Source organism: Temnothorax nylanderi, unplaced genomic scaffold (assembly GCF_030848795.1).
Source record: "Temnothorax nylanderi isolate EJ_2023f unplaced genomic scaffold, tnyl_v1.0 TNYL_tig0337_pilon, whole genome shotgun sequence".
Classification (NCBI taxonomy): domain Eukaryota; kingdom Metazoa; phylum Arthropoda; class Insecta; order Hymenoptera; family Formicidae; genus Temnothorax; species Temnothorax nylanderi.
In genome coordinates, this window is record NW_027249399.1 from 102,814 (window position 1) to 122,211 (window position 19,398).

General features: G+C 44.1%; 1 protein-coding gene across 1 annotated transcript; it reads left to right on the plus strand.

Moving 5' to 3' along the window:
- Positions 1 to 1,251: 1,251 nt before the first annotated feature.
- Positions 1,252 to 2,271, plus strand: LOC139781430 (matrix metalloproteinase-18-like). The gene has a single exon (XM_071720284.1). It carries the CDS (start codon positions 1,252 to 1,254, stop codon positions 2,269 to 2,271), a length of 1,020 nt encoding a protein of 339 aa, XP_071576385.1.
- Positions 2,272 to 19,398: the final 17,127 nt, after the last annotated feature.

Consider the following 19,398-nt stretch of genomic DNA (forward strand, 5'->3'; position numbering starts at 1 on the left):
CGTACATCAAAGGCTTAAGCGAGGGCATACGTCGTACCTTAAAAAATGTCGGATTGGATGTATTATATACGATACCGAAGAAGCTTAACACAGTCATTAAAAGGGGTAAAGATAGACTGACAACAAACAAAGAGACTAATATTGTATATCTAATTGATTGTGGAGACTGTGAGGCTTCTTATATAGGGCAAACTAAGAGACACCTGGAGACTAGAATCAAGGAGCATTGTCTTTCAAAAATGTCTTTCTTTAACATATGACGAGTCAAATTGACGATTAGGTATTGCTCTCTATTTTAATGACTACTTTATTTACATTTATTTATGGTTTTATACATTGCGATGTTCCCAAATTTTAGACCGCACTTGAAAAGGGCTCAAACCTAGAGCCGAAACGTAGTGCACATAATTATATTTTTGCCAGGTAGTCGAGAATAAAGAATTTATTTGTAAAAATATAATAAGAAATTTTTTTACATCCAGGAAAAAAATGCATTTTATCAAACCAACTCATCCGCCGGAATCGTCGACGCAATTTTTTCCACCCGAGACCCCCGCCGCCACCTATCCGCGCTATCGGTAACGAGCATCCTCGCGTAAACATTTGCATCCGGAACGCTCATCGCGATCGCGCTCAAACCGCAACACACCGTCATCGCAGTTCCACCGTCTCTCTCGCTCTCTCTCGCTTTCGACGATGTGGTTCGCGCGCATAATCGCGTTAACCGCATGTTTTATCGCTGTGAAGTGCATCAATCCCACGGACGAGAATTACGCGCTCACGTTCGATTACCTGCAGAAATACGGATATCTGACCAAAGATGTAGACGCGGTTCCGGCTCAGAGACGAAACAACGTTCTTCGCAAAGCCATCGAGGAATTTCAGAAATACTACGATTTGCCCGGCGATGGAACGCCTAACAACGAAACGCTGCAATTGATGGGTAAACCGCGATGTGGTTTCCGAGATATCCTGAAGCACGGAATGAGAGCGAGTCTATCCAAATGGCCGAAGACGCACCTGACGTGGGATTTTTACGTAGCCACCGAGAACGAGTTGAGCACGGCGCGAGCCGCGTTCGACATGTGGTCGCATTCGGCATTGACGTTCGAACGCTCCGAAACGAATCCTGACATTATAATATCTTAGCGACGCCTACGTCACGGTAACACGGATATCAAAGTAAACGGACCAACTTGCTCGAACAAATTCGAAGGTCCCGGTGGCGTGCTCGCCCACGCGTCTTTCCCGATGGACGAAGCGGGGTTCGTCTCCGACGAGCCGTGGCACATTTACGTCAGTAAAAATCCCTCGGATAAGTACTCCCTGCATTACACGCTGACGCACGAGATCGGTCACTCTCTCGGATTGCTGCACAATAAGCGCAGGACTTCGGTGATGTTCGCGTACTCGCCCGACAAGCCGTATCTGGTTAAGCTCGACAAATACGACATTATTGACATTCAACGTTTGTACGGTGAAAAAATTACGAACGAGCCCCCGCAGACGCCGGCGCCGCCGCCGCCGCCATCGCCGGACCTGTGCACCCTTGATCGCGTAAACGCGATATTAATTTTGGAAAATCGGATGTACATCTCGTACAAGCGTTACGTTTGGTCGATCGATCTGGACGGTAGGACGTACAATGGACCTTTAGCCTTTTCGAATCATATGAGCTTTCTTCACGACAATTACACGCGCATAGCCGCCGCCTATCAATCCCCGTCCGGCGATCTCATGGTGTTCGTAGATAATTCGGTATACATGGTTCAATATCCGGAATTTACTCTGCGGCCAAATTGGCCGAAGACCTTGCAAGAACTCGGATTTCCCGCAAAAACGATAATCAACGGAACGGTAAACACCCACAGAGGATGTTCCTTCGTGCTGTTCAACGGTAACTCGGTGGGCGAGATAGACGAATGTGCGAAGAGTGTTGTCAGATTTACGCTTTTCGAAACGACGTGTCCCGGAATACCGACCGGCGTGACGTCGATCCTCCGATACGTCGACGGCAATCTGTACTTCACCACTCGGACGCAGTTCTACAGATTCAACGAATTTACGAAGACCGTCACGGCGGCTGGTAAATTCGATCTGCGGATGCTGAATATCGTCTGCTCTAAGGCCGAACTGTTGCAACAATTGCGCGATCTCCTCGATCGAATTGTACGCGTGGACGATTTAACGTCACCGGCGAGCGGTTCGGACGATGACGACGACAGTGGCGGCGTTCAGCTTTCCGATCGCCGTACCAACCGAAGGAAGTAGAGGTCTGCGCAAATTCCCACACCACACCACACACCGCGCGATATAAGTAAAAACTTTTCTACTTATACCGATGTGTCGCCCCCAAAGCATCAGTATCGCATCGTCAGCCGAATATGACGCGTCGGAAAAAAATAAGAAACGAACGATACTACAGCGTGTGTGCGAAATGTTCTCGACGTTGACCGATCGACCCGCGCCGAGGGGTTTTTCCCCTCGCGAGACGGATTCGGAGGTGAACGACAACGGTAAAATACGAAGGATCGAATTGACGGATGATCATCATCATCGGGAGGGGGGGTGGTGCGTGCGGTTGGCCTAAGGTGTGAGAGGAGAAAAGGAAGGGTTCTGTGAGGAGCTAAAGTCAGGGAAGACGGAGCAGTGTGGCGGAGCAGGTGGAGGAGAATCGGACGAAGCCGGGAAAGTGGAGGAGGAGTGGAGGATGACGTGGTTGAGGAGTGCTGAGCGAAGAAAGTAAGAATGCGTTTGGAGGTTAGATCGAGGAACAGGAGGAAGAAAGGGCTGAGACGGGGGAGGTGTGAGGTGGTGGAAGGGGAGCGATGACATGGAGCGAGACGGTTGGTTGGAGTGGTGGCGCGATGGTTGGTACGGTGACAGGAAGGCATGGCGGAGATGGGCTCCGGTGGACGGTCCGGACCGGCGCGGGGTGTCAGCGACTTCGAAAGAGTGGGTTGGGACCACTGCGGGGCGGCGGGACCGTCGGGCGGAGTTGAAGCGCAGAACGAGTCGGTAAGAGGGAGAGAGGAGATACCAACGAGGAGAGGACGGCGCGAGAGTCGATGGGCGGACACGCAACTAGCGTCGGCACAGCAATGAGGAGAGACGAGTGATGGAGATCGATTGGTCGATCGAAGGGGTCGATCGAGTGAGGTGAAAGCGCAGAGAGGCACGTGGCGACGGTAAGGCGAGGAGAAAGCGTAGGATACGGAAACAAGGAAGGCAAAAAGGAAGTATTGAAGAAAAGCGAAGATTAGAGTGGAAGAAAGGGAGAGAAGGCGTGGGCGAAGGCAGAGAGTGAAGCAAAAGTAAGTAAGAGAGAAGAAGGAGAGAGGTAGGAGGCACGTATACACACGCACATGCACGATGGATAGAGGAAGGTTAGTGAAGGCAGAAAGAAAGAGAGAGAGAGAGAAAGAGAGAGAGAGAGAGAGATAGATAGATAGATAGATTAAATTTATTATGCCCAAGAAAAACTATAGGGCAAATATTAACAATACAAAAAGAAAGCAAAATGTGCATGCTCTCTCTTACACAAATCGGTTAAGTGTAGAGCACAACCAGTAGCTTATTATAACAGTATACGCTGTAAAAGGACTAGAACTAACGCAACTTAAAAATAGGAACAACGTAAGTAGAATAAAACTAAAACTAATACTAAGAATAATAAGACGCTGCACAACTTACAAGCCGATAACAGGGAAAACGCCATCAAAAGCCCCGCACCAGCAATCAATATCATGCAACCTCACCTGCCAACAAATACGCCCTGAAAAGACCCTTGAAGGAGACAATTGAGGAAGCAGAGGTAATATTGCCTGGAAGAAAATGCCAAAAGTAAATAGATGAAAGATGAAAAGAGTTTCTATAGGTGGTAGTTCTATGGGAAGGAATATGAAAGGTTTGGGATGCATCAAGACGACGATCAGATCTCCTCAATAGCGGATCAAGCAAAGCGAAATTGTCACGCAGATACGAGGGAGAGTGCATGCGAAGAATGCGAAACGTTTGACAGCCAAGAAAGTATAACCTCCTGTTTTCGACTGTAAGCCACCCCAATTGTCGCCTGAACGGAGCAATATGTTCGTCACGCTTGAGATCAAATATAAAGCGAATGCAACAATTCACAAGTCTCTGTAATATGGTGTTCAATTCTCCAGTCAAACCGTGATAGACTAGGCAGCAGTAGTCAATGTGCGGCATAATTAAAGCTAATACCAGCCTTATCCTTAACCTAGTGGACAAGGAGTTTTTGTTAAACTTAAGCTTGTACAAAGAATAATGCACTTTTTGAGAGACATGCAAGATATGTTTTTTCCAAGATAGGTTAGTCGTAAAAATTACGCCCAAATTCTTAGCTTCGTTAACAAAGGGTAAAGGCGTATGGTTTACAATAATAGGAGGTAGACAATGGAGGTCAATATCATTGACATAAGCCTGACTACCAAAAATAAGTACCTTTGATTTTGCAGGATTGAGCTTAAGACCATTCAACGTAGCATAATCAAAAATAGCATTCGCATCCCTTGAAATCAACTCAAGACCATGAAGAATGTCGGCGCGAGTACATTGTAGATATATTTGTACATCATCAGCGAATATCATATGATAAACAAAAGACAGGAATCCACCTATATCATTGATATAAAGAGCAAATAAAAGTGGGCCAAGTACAGAGCCCTGAGGGACACCAGTCGACGTGAAAAGCCACTCAGAAAAGTTACCCTCATTATCGAACACAGCTTGAGAGCGGCCAGTCAGGTAAGAAAAAATCCACGCGAGAACCTCATCAGAAAAACCGATTTCTTTCAGTTTGATAAGCAAACGAAGATGTGGGACCGTGTCAAACGCTTTACTAAAGTCGAACAGAATCATGATTGTAATGAGTCTTTTATCAATTCCCATTCTAATGTCATCACAGACACGTAAAAGAGCAGATTGCGTATTGAAACCGGAACGATACGCAGACTGTCTGGGATTAAGCAGGTTATGTTCATTCAAATAGTCAGTGATTTGTGAGGCCACCATGCGTTCAAGAATTTTTGACATTTCAGGAAGGTTAGCAATAGGTCGCGTATCAGACGGTGACAGTGGAGTGCGAATCTTTGAGAGTGGGCGAATCAACGCACGTTTCCATGATGAAGGAAATATGGAAGCTTCAAGTGAACGATTAAAAAGAGGAATGAGCCACTGAGAAATAACGGGCCAAGCAATGCGAAGAACATAAAGCGGGATGCCATCATAGCCAGACGCGTAGGAGTGAAGAGGTCCATTAAAGATGAGCTTATAAACCGAGTCAAGCTGTATAGTAGAGAAAACAAATTCAGGACGTTGAGAAGTACAAGAAACTGAGGTGATGGCAGAGATAAAGTCAGCATATGTGCAAGGCAATAACGTACCAGACACAGAGACATAGTAAGAGTTAAGTTGATCAGGTGTGAAAAAGCGGAGAGGAGAAACAGACGTAGATTTAACCAGTCCCAAACGAGCAAGTTCTCTCCACATTTTAGCAGAATCAGTAATATTGGCAAGGGAAGCCAAGTGAAACTCACTTTTAGCACGTTTTATGTCATTGTTAAGCTGGTTGCGAAAATGACGGTATCTAGCATAGCCCAGTAGACTGCTTGAACGCCTGGCCTGCTTGTACAACTGATTGCGAGTACGGAGCCGGGATCTCAGTTCGTCCGTAAGCCATCGAACAGGAGGCTTCCTGATCACGGATGCACGAGCAGGAGCAAATACATCAAGTGCTTCAAGTAAGGTACCAGACAGCCAGGCGCAAAGCTCGTCAACATTAGAAGGGAAGCCAGCCAGAGTCTGAACGTTGACAGCAATAGCATCAAGATGTTCAAGGAACGCAGAGGCGTCAATGCTCCTGTAACCACGTCGCAGAATAGATTGATCCAAGTCAAGCTTACGATCAAGTGAGTACGACAATTCAAGTAAATCATGACCTGTAATGAATGGACTCAAGGATTTGGCATATGCAAGAACCTTATCACTATCATCAACAACTAGAACATCCAGCCACGAGTCAGAAGTAGCTGTATGAAAAGTAGCATCAGAGTTGACGATGGTCAAGGATAAGCCAGACATTAGCTCGCGCAAGTAGTTCGCCTCATAACAGTCGGTCAAAAGATTGCAATTTAGATCGCCGCCAATTATAATATTTTTATATATATGAGAGACACCAGTAAGTGATTCAACAAATTCATTTAAAAGAGTGCCCTTAGGTCTCCTATATACTGACACGAACAACACTGCTTCATCACTCGGCAACCGAATTTCAATCATAACATATTCCGGAGCATTAAACTCAATCCCGATAGAGGTTGCAATTAACCTGACTTTGTAAGAGGAAAGGGGTAGGGTCGCAGAAAGTGGCAGAGAGAAGAGAGAGCGAAGAGAGTGAGAAGACAAGGAGGCTGAAAGAGAGGGTGAGGAGGTTAGAGGAGAAGAGGGAGCAAAGAGAGAAAAGGAAGAGGAATGTGGTTTGGAGGGGGTTGGATGGGAGGGACGCAGAAGAAAGGAGGGGTCTGATGGAAAGGGTGGCAGAGAAAGTTTTGGGTAAAGTGCCGAAGATTAGAAGGGTATGGAAAAGGAGAGGGGAAGGAGGGAGGGAAGTGCTGATAGTGGAGATGGAGAATGAGAAGGAGAGAGCGGATCTGTTAGAAAGGTATGGGGAATTCAGGCAGAGGTGGGGGATAGGCGTAGACGAGGACTTGACTATGGAAGAGAGAAAAGCGAGGTGGAGGTTACTTGAGAAGGCAAGGGAAAAGAGGGAAAGAGGTAGGAGAATTTGGGTGGAAGGAAAGGAGATTGTGTGGAATGAGAATGAAGGGAAATGGGAGGAGAAGTAAGGGTAGGGAGGGTCGGGGGTCGAAGAAGGGGGGAAAGGAAAAGGAAGCGAAGGGGAAAGGGAGGAGGTTATCCCTGTGTTGCAAAGGCGGGAGCGGTGAGGAGGCGGAGAGCTGAGGAGTTGGAGCACGGAAAGAGATTGGAAGAAGCGGCCAGGAGGAGGAAAAGGAGAGGCAAGGTTCGAAAGGGTGGGGTGGTGGGGTACCAGGATGTAAAGGGTCGCACGCGGCCAGGTCGGGTATAAGGGGATTTGTACTTGTAAGAGGTTTGGGAACGTTCCTCACAAAAACGCCTCGTAAGCCCTGCGGGGAGAAACAATAAACGCATACATACATACATACATACATACATCATCATCGGGAGTCGCGTTCCAGCTCTCACCCCCCACCGACGTTCGCGACACCCTCGACGTGCCTGCGGTGCGCATCCTGTCGACACGTTATCTGCTGACGACGACTGGCTACAAATACTTAGCCATTGGTATCACGATTAAGTCACCGTGGTACGGTATACCCACGCCTTCGTACGTGGATATCGCCCTGGGAGATAAGCAGGGCAGGGAAATTTCTCTGACGCTCGATATGTGGAAAGGACTAGTCTAGCGCAAACGCGACATATTGTCGTGTCTGCGATCCAACCTCGTCGACGGAACCCGCCCCCCCTCGCCGATATCGATCGGAAACCTGACGCTGTGATTCGGATTGATCAACAACCTGTCGATCTTGCGTATGGAGCTACCCAACGCGGCTCGTCTGGTGATGTCGCTCACCACCCTGCTCTCGCTGTACAATCTCCAATTTTGCGTCGATCGCATCATCTCGGCGGTGAGCGCGGTGACCGAGGAAGTCGACGCGAAGTATTCGCGCTATCGGGAGATAGCCGCCAACACGATTAAGACGGGAACTTCGGCTAAAACTGCGATATTGAAGAGCGAATTTTTCGATCCTAACAACATCGTCGACTGTGAGATTACCGCGCTTTATTTCCGATCCTAATGTCACGACGCATGTTTACAAATATATATATATATATATATGTATATTCATACACGCAAAATAATGTAAACGCACGTCGACGTATGTATATTTTTATTTTTCAGAATTAAAAACTACCGCTCGCACGCGGATATCTCATCTATGTGTTCTCTCTTTCTTTTTCTCTTTTTTTCCAGATTCGTACCTATCTCGACACGATTTCACGCTCCCCAGATCTCCCGACTCCGCTTACTCCACAATCGCCGCGATCGCGTCATCCGCGATACGCAGAGAAGGATTGAAACAACCTTCGGACCGAGAAAAACAAGAACGAAGAAAGGTAATCGGGACCCGCGAAAAGAACGACCTTGAACGTATTCGAACGCGTTTTCGCGGGACGTCGAGAGGAGCGACCTTGAACGAGTTTGAACGAGTCTGAACGAGTTCGAACGCGTTCGACCTCCTTCGGGAGGACGCGCGGTCGATAACGCGCGACGCTCCTCTTCTTTCTTTCAGAGAGAGCGCGCGCGCGATTTCCGCCCCGCTCGGTCGATAACGCGGAACTGCCGATCCGAGCGCCCCCTCGGAACACCTGGGTCCCCCGCCCCGAATCCCGGTGGCAACACTGCAGTGCGAAATTCCTAATTACCCGCCTAGGAAATTTACGTCTTACAAGTACCAACAAATACTAGTCTAGGGACTTTTCCCCCGCGTCGAACTCCCCCCTTCGCCCTGTAAATACTAGTAAATTGCCAAGGGACTTCCCCCCCGCAGTTTCCCCCCACCGATGACCCTTAACACCTTCCCTCGCCCCCCTTGCCCACCTCTTACGGCGTTCCCCCCGCGTTCGCGCGGCCCCCCCGACCCTCCTAACCGCATGCCTGAGTACCGGAGTGCCTGTTACCCTGCTACTTTTATACCTCCTCGGGGCGACAGGTTCGGTGGGGGTAACCGATCTCCGGGCGAGACGCGCGCCGGGCGGAGCGACGCGGAATTACGGTTCCCGGCCGCGCTTTCGCGCTCGGCGAAGATCGGCTCCCGTCGGCACGGTCGGGGCTTCGAGGGAATATCGGTGCTGCGAGCCATTAATGACTCGCGCACACGATTTTTTTGGCAACGATTAAAAAGATGTGGGCGCACCGCGCCCTGTCTTCGTCTGACTGGTGTTCGGTCGGGCGGCATCCGGCCGGTGGTCGCCGGGAAGCGATGCATTTATGGGGTGCATCGTTACACACACTTGATGACTGCACAAAAATATGAAGTATACTCACTCGATGTGTAGACATGCTGTGATTTTAACGCTCTTTGTTCTTTGTTTTATATTTTTGAAGTGAAACTTCTTTAGGCACGGTAGTGAGTTCGATTTTGCGACACGAAAGAGCGTCACGAATTTTGGGAAACGAAAAAGTGTAACGAAAATTTGGTCAATAGGCGTACGGCATTGGCGAGACGGCTCTTTCTTTTGGCACGGTAGTAAGTTCGATTTTGCGACACAAAATTCGAAAGTGTAACGAAAATTCGACCAATAGGCGTACGGCATTGGCGAGACGGCTCCTACTTTTGGCACGGTAGTAAGTTCGATTTTGCGACACGAAACTCGAAAGTGTAACGAAAACTAGACCAATAGGCGTACGGCATTGGCGAAACGGCTCCTTCTTTTGGTACGGTAATAAGTTCGATTTTGCGATACGAAACTCGAAAGTGTAACGAAAATTCGACCAATAGGCGTACGGCATTGGCAAGACGGCTCCTATTTTTGGCGCGGTAGTAAGTTCGATTTTGTGACACGAAACTCGAAAGTGTAACGAAAATTTGACCAATAGGCGTACGGCATTGGCGAGACGGCTCCTTCTTTTGGCACGGTAGTAAGTTCGATTTTGCGACACGAAACTCGAAAGGGTAACGAAAATTCGACCAATAGGCGTACGAAATAAAACTTCTTTGACACGGTAGTAAGTTCGATTGTGCGATACGAAAAAACGTCACGAAAAAGTGTCGCGAAAATTCGACCAACAGGCGTACAAAGTGAAACTTCTTTTGGATCGGTAAGTTCGATTTTGTGACTCGAAAACGCGTCACGAAAATTCGATCAGGCGTACGGCACTGGCGAGACGGATATAGTGAGAACTGCGTGTAACACATTTTCGAGTTGCGGGTGGCTGCGTGGAATGACTAATTCCGTTGTATTGTTTTTGTATTAATTTTAGAAAAGTTATGGCAAAGCTTTGCCTTCAGAAGTTTCACTTCTAACGCGCGTGGCGACCACGCGTTAATTTTCCTTCTATCGCTTTTTCTCTCTTCTTCTACCGTTTCTTCTTCTTCTACGTCGCAGAGAGGTGACATCCCTTAGATATTGAGTCTCGATTGTTGTACGCTATTTGCTTATTTAAAAAAATTTCGACGCCGAATAGTGCCATAAATCATGTCCAAACACGTAGTCCCGATAAAGGGTGCTTCATAGAAAAAATGAAAAGGAAATCTTTTCTTAAAAAAAATTATGGTGGGTATCTCCCAACACCCCCCACGCAAAAAATCCAGACACAGACCGAAAATGCAATCTTGAAAGAAATATTAACATCTCTTTCTAAGACTGCGTTTCAAAATTCAATCTCGGTAACTAAAATCTATAGTTATTTCTGGCTGTCTCAAAATACGCACGAGGTAAATGTGAAATTTAATCAATTTGTAACTATTTTACGAAGAAATTGTATCACCGGTAAACGTAATGTGGCTAGAATCTTGCGCGACGTTTATAATAAAAATTCTTTTATTGAGTGTGAATTGTTAGCTTATGCTGTGGATAAACTTATGCGTGATGTTTCGAGACGGGAGGGGGGGTATGAAGTAGTGGGTTAAGGGGGTACTCTAGTGTACATACGCTTTTTTAAGCTTTTTCCGGGATTTTTTAACAAGGAACCAGTAAAAATTGTTAATATTAGCTTTTATGTATATATTTTATTATCTTTAGAGAACATAAAAAATATTTTTTTGAGTTGAATTAATGAATATAAGTATTAATGAAACTCTATCGAATACATAGCGAAAAAAAGCGCCCTAAATGGCTTCCATGATTGCGTCCATTCTGCTTGTCTGAAACAAAAAATACAAAAAGATTCTTAATTAGTCAAAAGTAATTAACGGCGAATGCGAGTCAGGCACGGTACGTGGTGCGCAAATAAAAATTCATTTGTGGATTCATTTACGAACGTTTCGGCTCTTCCTTCGAGCCATCTTCAGCGTTTATTAGTATAAAGTTATTATTCTTGCTCAACCTGAGGAGGGAAACTCTTTCCTCGAAGAGATGTCTCGTTATACGAGCTGGAAAGCACGGACATAGTGGACATAGTTTCCACTGCAAAAAAGAATATAGAATAGTCAGTAAGTTGTTAAAAGTAAAAAGAAAAAAGAAGAGCTCACCTCAGGAACAGCAATAGTCAAATGATTACAAGAATTTTATAGCATAGAGCAGGACGATTCGGAATAATTGTACAAGTGTAATAATACGTGTCAGATATTTAATTTTTAATTTAATTAATTTAATTTAATTTAATTTATTGCGATGCTTAGTGGGGATACAGTCATAGAGAGTATAAATAAATAAAGAGAGCACGCAAATGGTGAGGCATCAACACGCATTGTTTCTAAGCCTACCAGTGAAGGCAGTAATGTTATAATATAAAATAGGTATAAAACATACAAGGTGGTGATTCGCTCACGAGAATAAAATTTTACACGTCGCAGATTTAAACAATACTTATATACTAAACGCATAGGTAACATACAACTTGCACACAGACGCGCACGTGTGCGCGTTGGTAGACACGACATCGTGCAAGCAATTAGTGATGCGCAGGTTGAGATGCATTTCTGGTAGGAAGTGCAGTCGACAAAATGAAGGCGGACGCAGCTGTACGAAAAGAAGACAAAGAGGATAAGGATCTTATGGCAGAGGGAAGGTCATTGAAATATTTGACTGCACAGTAAGAGAAGGAAGCGCGAAACTTGGCAGAGTGATGCGATGGAAAGGAAAGAAGGCCAGGGTAACGAGTATTCGGGGCGTCATTGGTATGGAGCTCGGAATTCAGATGCAAGAGACGTCGAAGGTACGGAGGAGTATTAGACTGAAGGAGACGGAAAACCAGGCAACAGAGATGAAGCACAAAGCGTTGTTGGACTTTTAGCCAACAGGAGCTAGAATAGAGTGGGGATATGTGGTCAAACTTACGTACACCATAGGAGAAGCGGAGACATGAATTCTGAATGTATTGGATACGATTTAGGAGTTGTTGGTTGAGTGCTGGAATATAAACGACGTCGGCGTAGTCGAAGAGTGAGATGACAAGCGATTGGGTTATATGAAGCTTTTGGGAGGTGGAAAGGATGTGCCGAAAAGGATAAAGAAGACGAAGGCGAGCAAAGGCAGCTCGACATTTTACGTCCACATGATGTTTAAAAGACCAGGAAGGGTCAGTGTAAACACCGAGTATTTTAATTGAGGACGATAGAGGTATAGGCACAGAGTTTAAAGAAAGGTCGAAGGATTGAAGCTGAGCTAGGAGGACTGAGGAACCGGCAATGAGAAGTGAGGACTTAGAAGGGTTAAGATGCAATGCGTTGGAGGATGCCCATTTAGCTACAGCTTTAAGGTCATCGTTTAATGCAGAGATGGTAGCAGAGACGTCGGTTAGACGGAATGACTTGCGCAAAATCACGTCGTCTGCGTGTTTTAGAAGCTCGGCGAAAAAAGGAGTGGAGGCCAGATCAGCAATAAAAATGATGAACAGTAGTGGACCGAGCACGGACCCCTGAGGTACGCCTGACAGAACAGCGCGAGAAGGGGAGAAAATAGGCAGAGGATTATACAAAAGGACGCGCTGAAAGCGGTTTAAGGGGTTAGACCAGTGTGACGGGCGTTTTTTCAGGGTAATTTTCAGGAATTAATTTCTAACAAAATATTTATGAAACACCAGTAATTTTTTTTATTATCTTCTATACACATTGAAAAACGTGTCAAAATTTTTTTGTCCAAAAAAATATAAAACTCGTCGAGTTAAGCCGCTTCGCGCATCCCAATGATTTTCACGCATGATCGGATGGTGTACCTACATGATTTCGCGAAAACCAGTCGTCTGAAACAAAAATAAAAAATATGCTCATTATCTATATTGTATTGGCTTTCGGTTGACGGAGCATTTTATTTTTTTTCATTTTTGGCGACGAGAAAAAAATTCCTGAATTTTGACTGCAATTTTTGGGCCCAAATTACATGTTATTATTATTAATAACACAGGCACACAAAATAAAAAAAGTGGTCTGTACTTTTGACCAGACCCACCTATCTTTATGTATTTTGACGCGCTGAATCCGAATCTGAAGTCCGTTTAGCCCAAACACCCTCAAAATTTCGAGTAAATCGCAAAAAATAGCTAAAAATAGCCAAAAATCACGTTAACCAGTGCGAGAAAATTCGGAAAAATTTTTTCTGACCCAGATCAAGTGTGTTTCTTTTGTATTTTAATGCGCTGATTCCGAATCTGAAGTCTGTTGAGCTCCATTACTAAAAAATTTGGCAAAATCACAAATAAAAAAAAATTGAAATTCGTGAATAGTAAAAAATCCATTAAGGAAATGTCATGGATATGTTTTACTTCAGAACAAATTGTACGGAATCAGGTTTACTTTGATGTTCTTCTTATACTGTTCTTCTATTGTAACGAACTCTTTTCTCTTCGAATGACCTATGCAGTGGGTTTCTCTTTCTCTTCTTCCCATTCTGATTCGTTTCTCTCTTTAGTGTCCAACAGTAATCTGCCATCATGTTGATATCCCATCTTCCTTGGTATCGAAATTCCATTTCACGTATATCTTGATGGAATCGTTCTCCTTGTTCTTCACTGTAGTCTCCAAGGTTTTCAGGAAAGTAGTTAAGATGAGAATGTAGGAAGTGCAATTTGAGATTTATCAAGCAACCTAACTTTTTAAAATTTTTCAACAACTCTTCAACCAAATTCTGGTAATCCTCACTCTTCTCATTTCCTAAAAAGTTCTGAGATACATTCCTGAAATTTTGCCACGCTGCTTTTTCAGTGTCATTCATCTGTGTAATGAAATTTTCGTCTCGAAAAAGAGTTCGAATTTGAGGACCATCAAAGATACCCTCTTTCAATTTCGCATCACTTATCGCGGGAAACTTCTTTCCTAAGTATTGAAAACAGTCACCATCTTTATTCAAAGCTTTGACAAACTGCTTCATGAGACCAAGCTTGATATGAAGAGGTGGTAGCAGAATTTTCGAAGGATCAATCAATGGTCTGCGTATGATGTTCCTTGATCCTGGATGAAACTCCGTTCTCTTTGGCCATTCTTTCTGAATATAGTGATTTACCCTGTTCCTACTATCCCATAAACACAAGAAGCAGGGATTTTTTGTGAACCCTGATTGTTGGCCTAGGATCATAGTTAAAATTTTCAGATCACCGCAAACTTTCCATTGATGTTCCAAATACTTTATTTTCTCCAATACTATCTGCAAATTCTCGTAAGTCTCTTTGAGCTTCGTTGAGTGAGCTATTGGAATAGATGCATATGTATTCCCGTTATGGAGCAGAACAGCTTTGAGACTTCGTTTCGACGAATCAATGAAGAGTCTCCACTCTTCGTCCTTATAAATATTCGGTTTCAATTCATCAACCAACCCTTTCACATCTGAACAGAATACCAATGAATTCTCCTCATCTTCGGCGAAAAATTTCCGAAACTTCTTTTCTCTTTCAAGATAATAGGAAACTTTAGTTCCTTTCGATAAAACATTTTTCTTCTTTAGTTCTGCTGCTAGATATTCAGCTCCATCTTTGGGTAATCCCAAATTTCTTATAATATTATTCAATTCCTTTTGATTGAAAGTTTTTGGAGCCCTTTTCTCACCTGCTGCTAGGTAATCGTCATCTTCGTTATCATTATCCCATTCTTCTTCCGAAAGTTCATCAACCTGCATTTCTTCCTTCTCGCAAGAATGGTCTACATGCATAGGTTTAGTATCCATTGTTTCATCCACGACTGCTCTTTTTTCTGGTCTTACGACTGAAGAAACGTTGGCGTATGTAATGTTAGCTTTCGTAGCCGTGGTAAAACCTTTGACGTTGGTCATACAGAAATAACAGTTTTCTCGGCATGACGGTGCAGACCACATCATCGGCTTCGTAAATCTCAGCTTCTCTGATTTTCCAGTCTTTCCCCATCGCATCAACATTGTATAACACATGCCACAAACTATATGTGGCACCCAGTTCACATACTGGTTGGCGATTTCAATGCTAAAGCAATCTCTGTAAAGAGATTTCAATTTATCAGATATAGGCCTCCGATATTTGGAAATTTCAAAATCACCACATACAAAACAAAACGCATCAGGACTTTTGTTACACTCGTGTGAGTTATTTCTTGTAGCATTATACTCTACAGAGGCCAAGTTACCCACCGATGTAGAGCTGCGGTCGTATGATGACGACGCCTGCGGGCCCGCTTTTCACCCTGACCAGACGCCGATACTGGGTTTCCGAGTCCCTGCATCGTAAAATACATATTGCTTGTACCTGCCATGACGGCATGCACGCCGTTAACCCAGGGACTCTGCCAGGTGTAGGTGTATCTGTTGCCCACCGTCACCACGTGGAGGTGCCCTGGTTACAGGTACAAGCAATCGCTGGAGATCGTCATCAAACGATATACTAGACAGATACATCGGTCTTATGAAAACCATGATGTGTTCTGTTCTGTTTCAGGTCATATCCATGACATTTTTTCTGGATTTTTTACTATTCACGATTTTCAGGCTTTGAATAAAGATGGTGACTGTTTTCAATACTTAGGAAAGAAGTTTCCCGCGATAAGTGATGCGAAATTGAAAGAGGGTATCTTTGATGGTCCTCAAATTCGAACTCTTTTTCGAGACGAAAATTTCATTACACAGATGAATGACACTGAAAAAGCAGCGTGGCAAAGTTTCAGGAATGTATCTCAGAACTTTTTAGGAAATGAGAAGAGTGAGGATTACCAGAATTTGGTTGAAGAGTTGTTGAAAAATTTTAAAAAGTTAGGTTGCTTGATGAATCTCAAATTGCACTTCCTACATTCTCATCTTAACTACTTTCCTGAAAACCTTGGAGACTACAGTGAAGAACAAGGAGAACGATTCCATCAAGATATACGTGAAATGGAATTTCGATACCAAGGAAGATGGGATATCAACATGATGGCAGATTACTGTTGGACACTAAAGAGAGAAACGAATCAGAATGGGAAGAAGAGAAAGAGAAACCCACTGCATAGGTCATTCGAAGAGAAAAGAGTTCGTTACAATAGAAGAACAGTATAAGAAGAACATCAAAGTAAACCTGATTCCGTACAATTTGTTCTGAAGTAAATTCATATCCATGACATTTCCTTAATGGATTTTTTACTATTCACGAATTTCAATTTTTTTTTATTTGTGATTTTGCCAAATTTTTTAGTAATGGAGCTCAACAGACTTCAGATTCGGAATCAGCGCATTAAAATACAAAAGAAACACACTTGATCTGGGTCAGAAAAAATTTTTCCGAATTTTCTCGCACTGGTTAACGTGATTTTTGGCTATTTTTAGCTATTTTTTGCGATTTACTCGAAATTTTGAGGGTGTTTGGGCTAAACGGACTTCAGATTCGGATTCAGCGCGTCAAAATACATAAAGATAGGTGGGTCTGGTCAAAAGTACAGACCACTTTTTTTATTTTGTGTGCCTGTGTAATTATTGAACAAAACATAATATTGACAAAATCGTCGGTCAACCGAAAGACACTAGTCCTTAGAATAAGTGTACCAAATTTTAAGTCGATTCGTTAATTATATCTCGAGATATCGTGTACACCGTTTTGAAAAACATAGTTTTGAGAAAAACGCGTTTAAAGTTTTGGTACTAGTTTCTTCAGTGAAAAAATGTATTTAAGCTTCTTACCCTTAATCTGCCATTCCTGCCTCATAAAGAGGACCTTCCTCTTCATAAAAATCTTCTTCAAGAGCCGATCTCATCGCTCTTCTTTCGACTCTTCCCTCTTTTGAGGCCTCGAACGATTGCGCCGGCAATTGAAATTCTGGTGTCATCCACCTCTGTGCACAATGCAACGGCATTTGGTCCAATTATTATATTCATAATGTGCATCATTTTTAGAAGACTCTCGTAACCTTCGTTGAAAATGCTCGCTGCCAAATATGATGCAATTTCTACCGTCTTTGCGCCGCTGAACACTCGCTTTGGAGCAAACGACCATATGAGAGCGTTGAGACTTTCATTGTTATTTTGCGTAAACCCTCCTATGCACCGCTGTAGTAAATTTTCGCTGCTTAGCTCTTCGTAGATAGGAGTGATTAATCCGCGCCATTAAATTGTACGCAATATTCCAAATATACGGAAATTCCCTCTTACAAACAAAGCTTGGCTTTATGCACTGACGTACCCATTTGATTGCCCTTTTTCCTGACATTCCTTTCGGCTCGTTCTATACCGGGTAATTATTAATCGGGTCGCGAGTCCCTAGAACATTCCTTACAGCGCATGATAACTGCCTCAGCATTCGTCCGATTAACTTTATTTTTTTAATACATATTCCTAATAAGATTCTTTATCGTGTATCGAGGGCTTTTATTGATAAGTTCAATCATGTTTTAATAATAATAAAAAAATGTAACGACTTTTTCAGAAAAAATCACGACAACTTTTTGAAAGTGTGACCATTTCCGTAATTTTTTTTTCGAAAAATCCCCCTCGATACACGATAAAGAATCTTATTAGGAATATGTATTTTAAAAAATGAAGTTAATCGGACGAATGCTGAGGCAGTTATCATGCCCACCGTTTGTGCCTGCGCGAAAAAAGACGTCGGCACGCAGCCGCTACATTTTTTTGTATTTTTTCTTCTTAGTGTATGTTTTCTTTCCTGCAAAAGACACTCTTTACAATAAAAAAAGATACAACTTAATCGGTCTAATAGTTTTCTGGCAATCCCTCATAATTATTGGACCACTTTTCAGGGCCGAGAAACGTATATGACCCCTTAATAGGAACGATTTCATAAAGGACAAGGCAGAGGGAGATAAGCCGTAGTACTCGAGCTTAGCCAGAAGGAGGTGAGGGTCGACTGTATCGAACGCTTTCGTGAAATCAAGTGTAATCAACGCAGTGAGGAGACCTGAGTCGAAACCACGAAGGACGGAGTCAGAGAGGTGGAGAAGTTCAGTCGTGGTGCTGTGCATGCCACGAAAACCGGACTGACATTCCGGAATTATCTTCGCTTCGTTGACAAATGCATATAATTGTTGAAAGCATATACGCTCGAGGAGTTTGGAGAGAAATGGCGGGAGAGAGATAGGACGAAGAGAGGAGAAAGTGGAGGGGTCGCGAGTTTTGGGAATGGGGAGGACAACTACGTGTTTCCAAGAGGAGGGAAAAGTATGAGAGGAGAGGGAGTAATTTAGGATATGGAGAAGAGGTTCGAGACACTGAGGCAGGCAGAGAAGCAGCATACGACCTGAGAGATCGTATGGCCCAGCAGAGGTAAGCCGTATTCGCTTGAGGATATTGTAAAGCTCGGTGGGAGAGATTGGAGTAAAACTGAATGATTCAGGGACATTAAAGGATGAGGAGGCAAAATGATTTAACGTTTCGGGAGAGCAGGAAGAGGAGGGAAGAGAATCAAGAAAATAATCGTTCATAAGTTTAGAATCAAGGATATGTTCGCTGGTTAAACTTGTAATGAGAAAGCAGGATCGATGTGTCACAGGTCAAAGCAGATCGATGTGTCGCAAGTCATTTAAAATTAAAAACATGATATAAACAAAAGTTTTAGATGACGAAGATATTATAAATTGTTGACAGCAGACAGGTATGCGTGGTGTAAACAATCCTGTATCAGATTGTAAATTTAAGCCGTTTTCTTTTCTTCTTTACTAATTACTTTACGGGGTTCCTCCGTAGCCCTCGGCGGGGGAACAGGTGGATAAATGGTAGGAGAGTGAAAGGAGATGAAGGGAGAGATTGAGAGGTGAGGAAGGTGTTGATTGAAGGGGGTAGATAGGGGAGTGCGAAAGGAAGACGGGAGAATGGAGGCGAAGCGGAAGGTGGTCTGGAGGAGACGGGAATCGTTGGTGAAGTGGCACGTGAAAAGTGAGGTTAGGGAGAAGGGCGGGATTGAAGGAATGGAGGTAGCAGCCCAGGTTACACGACGAGGGAGCTGAGCGAGTTGGCAGCAGGGAGTATCGATCGGGCGATCGATCGATCTGTCGCGAGACAGAGGGATTGTCGATGGTGGCGCAGCAGGTATGGAACGGAGCAGGGAGTCGTCGCGACAGATCGATGGATCGAATGACCGAAGGGGCCAGACAGATAGACAGGTGATGGAAAGAGAAGGAGAGAAAGCGACGGAGGGGTAGAACGAGAAAGGAGAAGAGGTGACGAGCGTGCGTGAGCTGGACTTTGGAGGCAAGGAGAAAGGAGCTAGGGGAGTAGATTAAGGGTGAAGATGGACGA

Coding starts and splice junctions, on each gene's coding strand:
- LOC139781430 (XM_071720284.1), top strand. CDS start 1,252: ATGGACGAAGCGGGGTTCGTCTCCGACGAGCCGTGGCACATTTACGTC.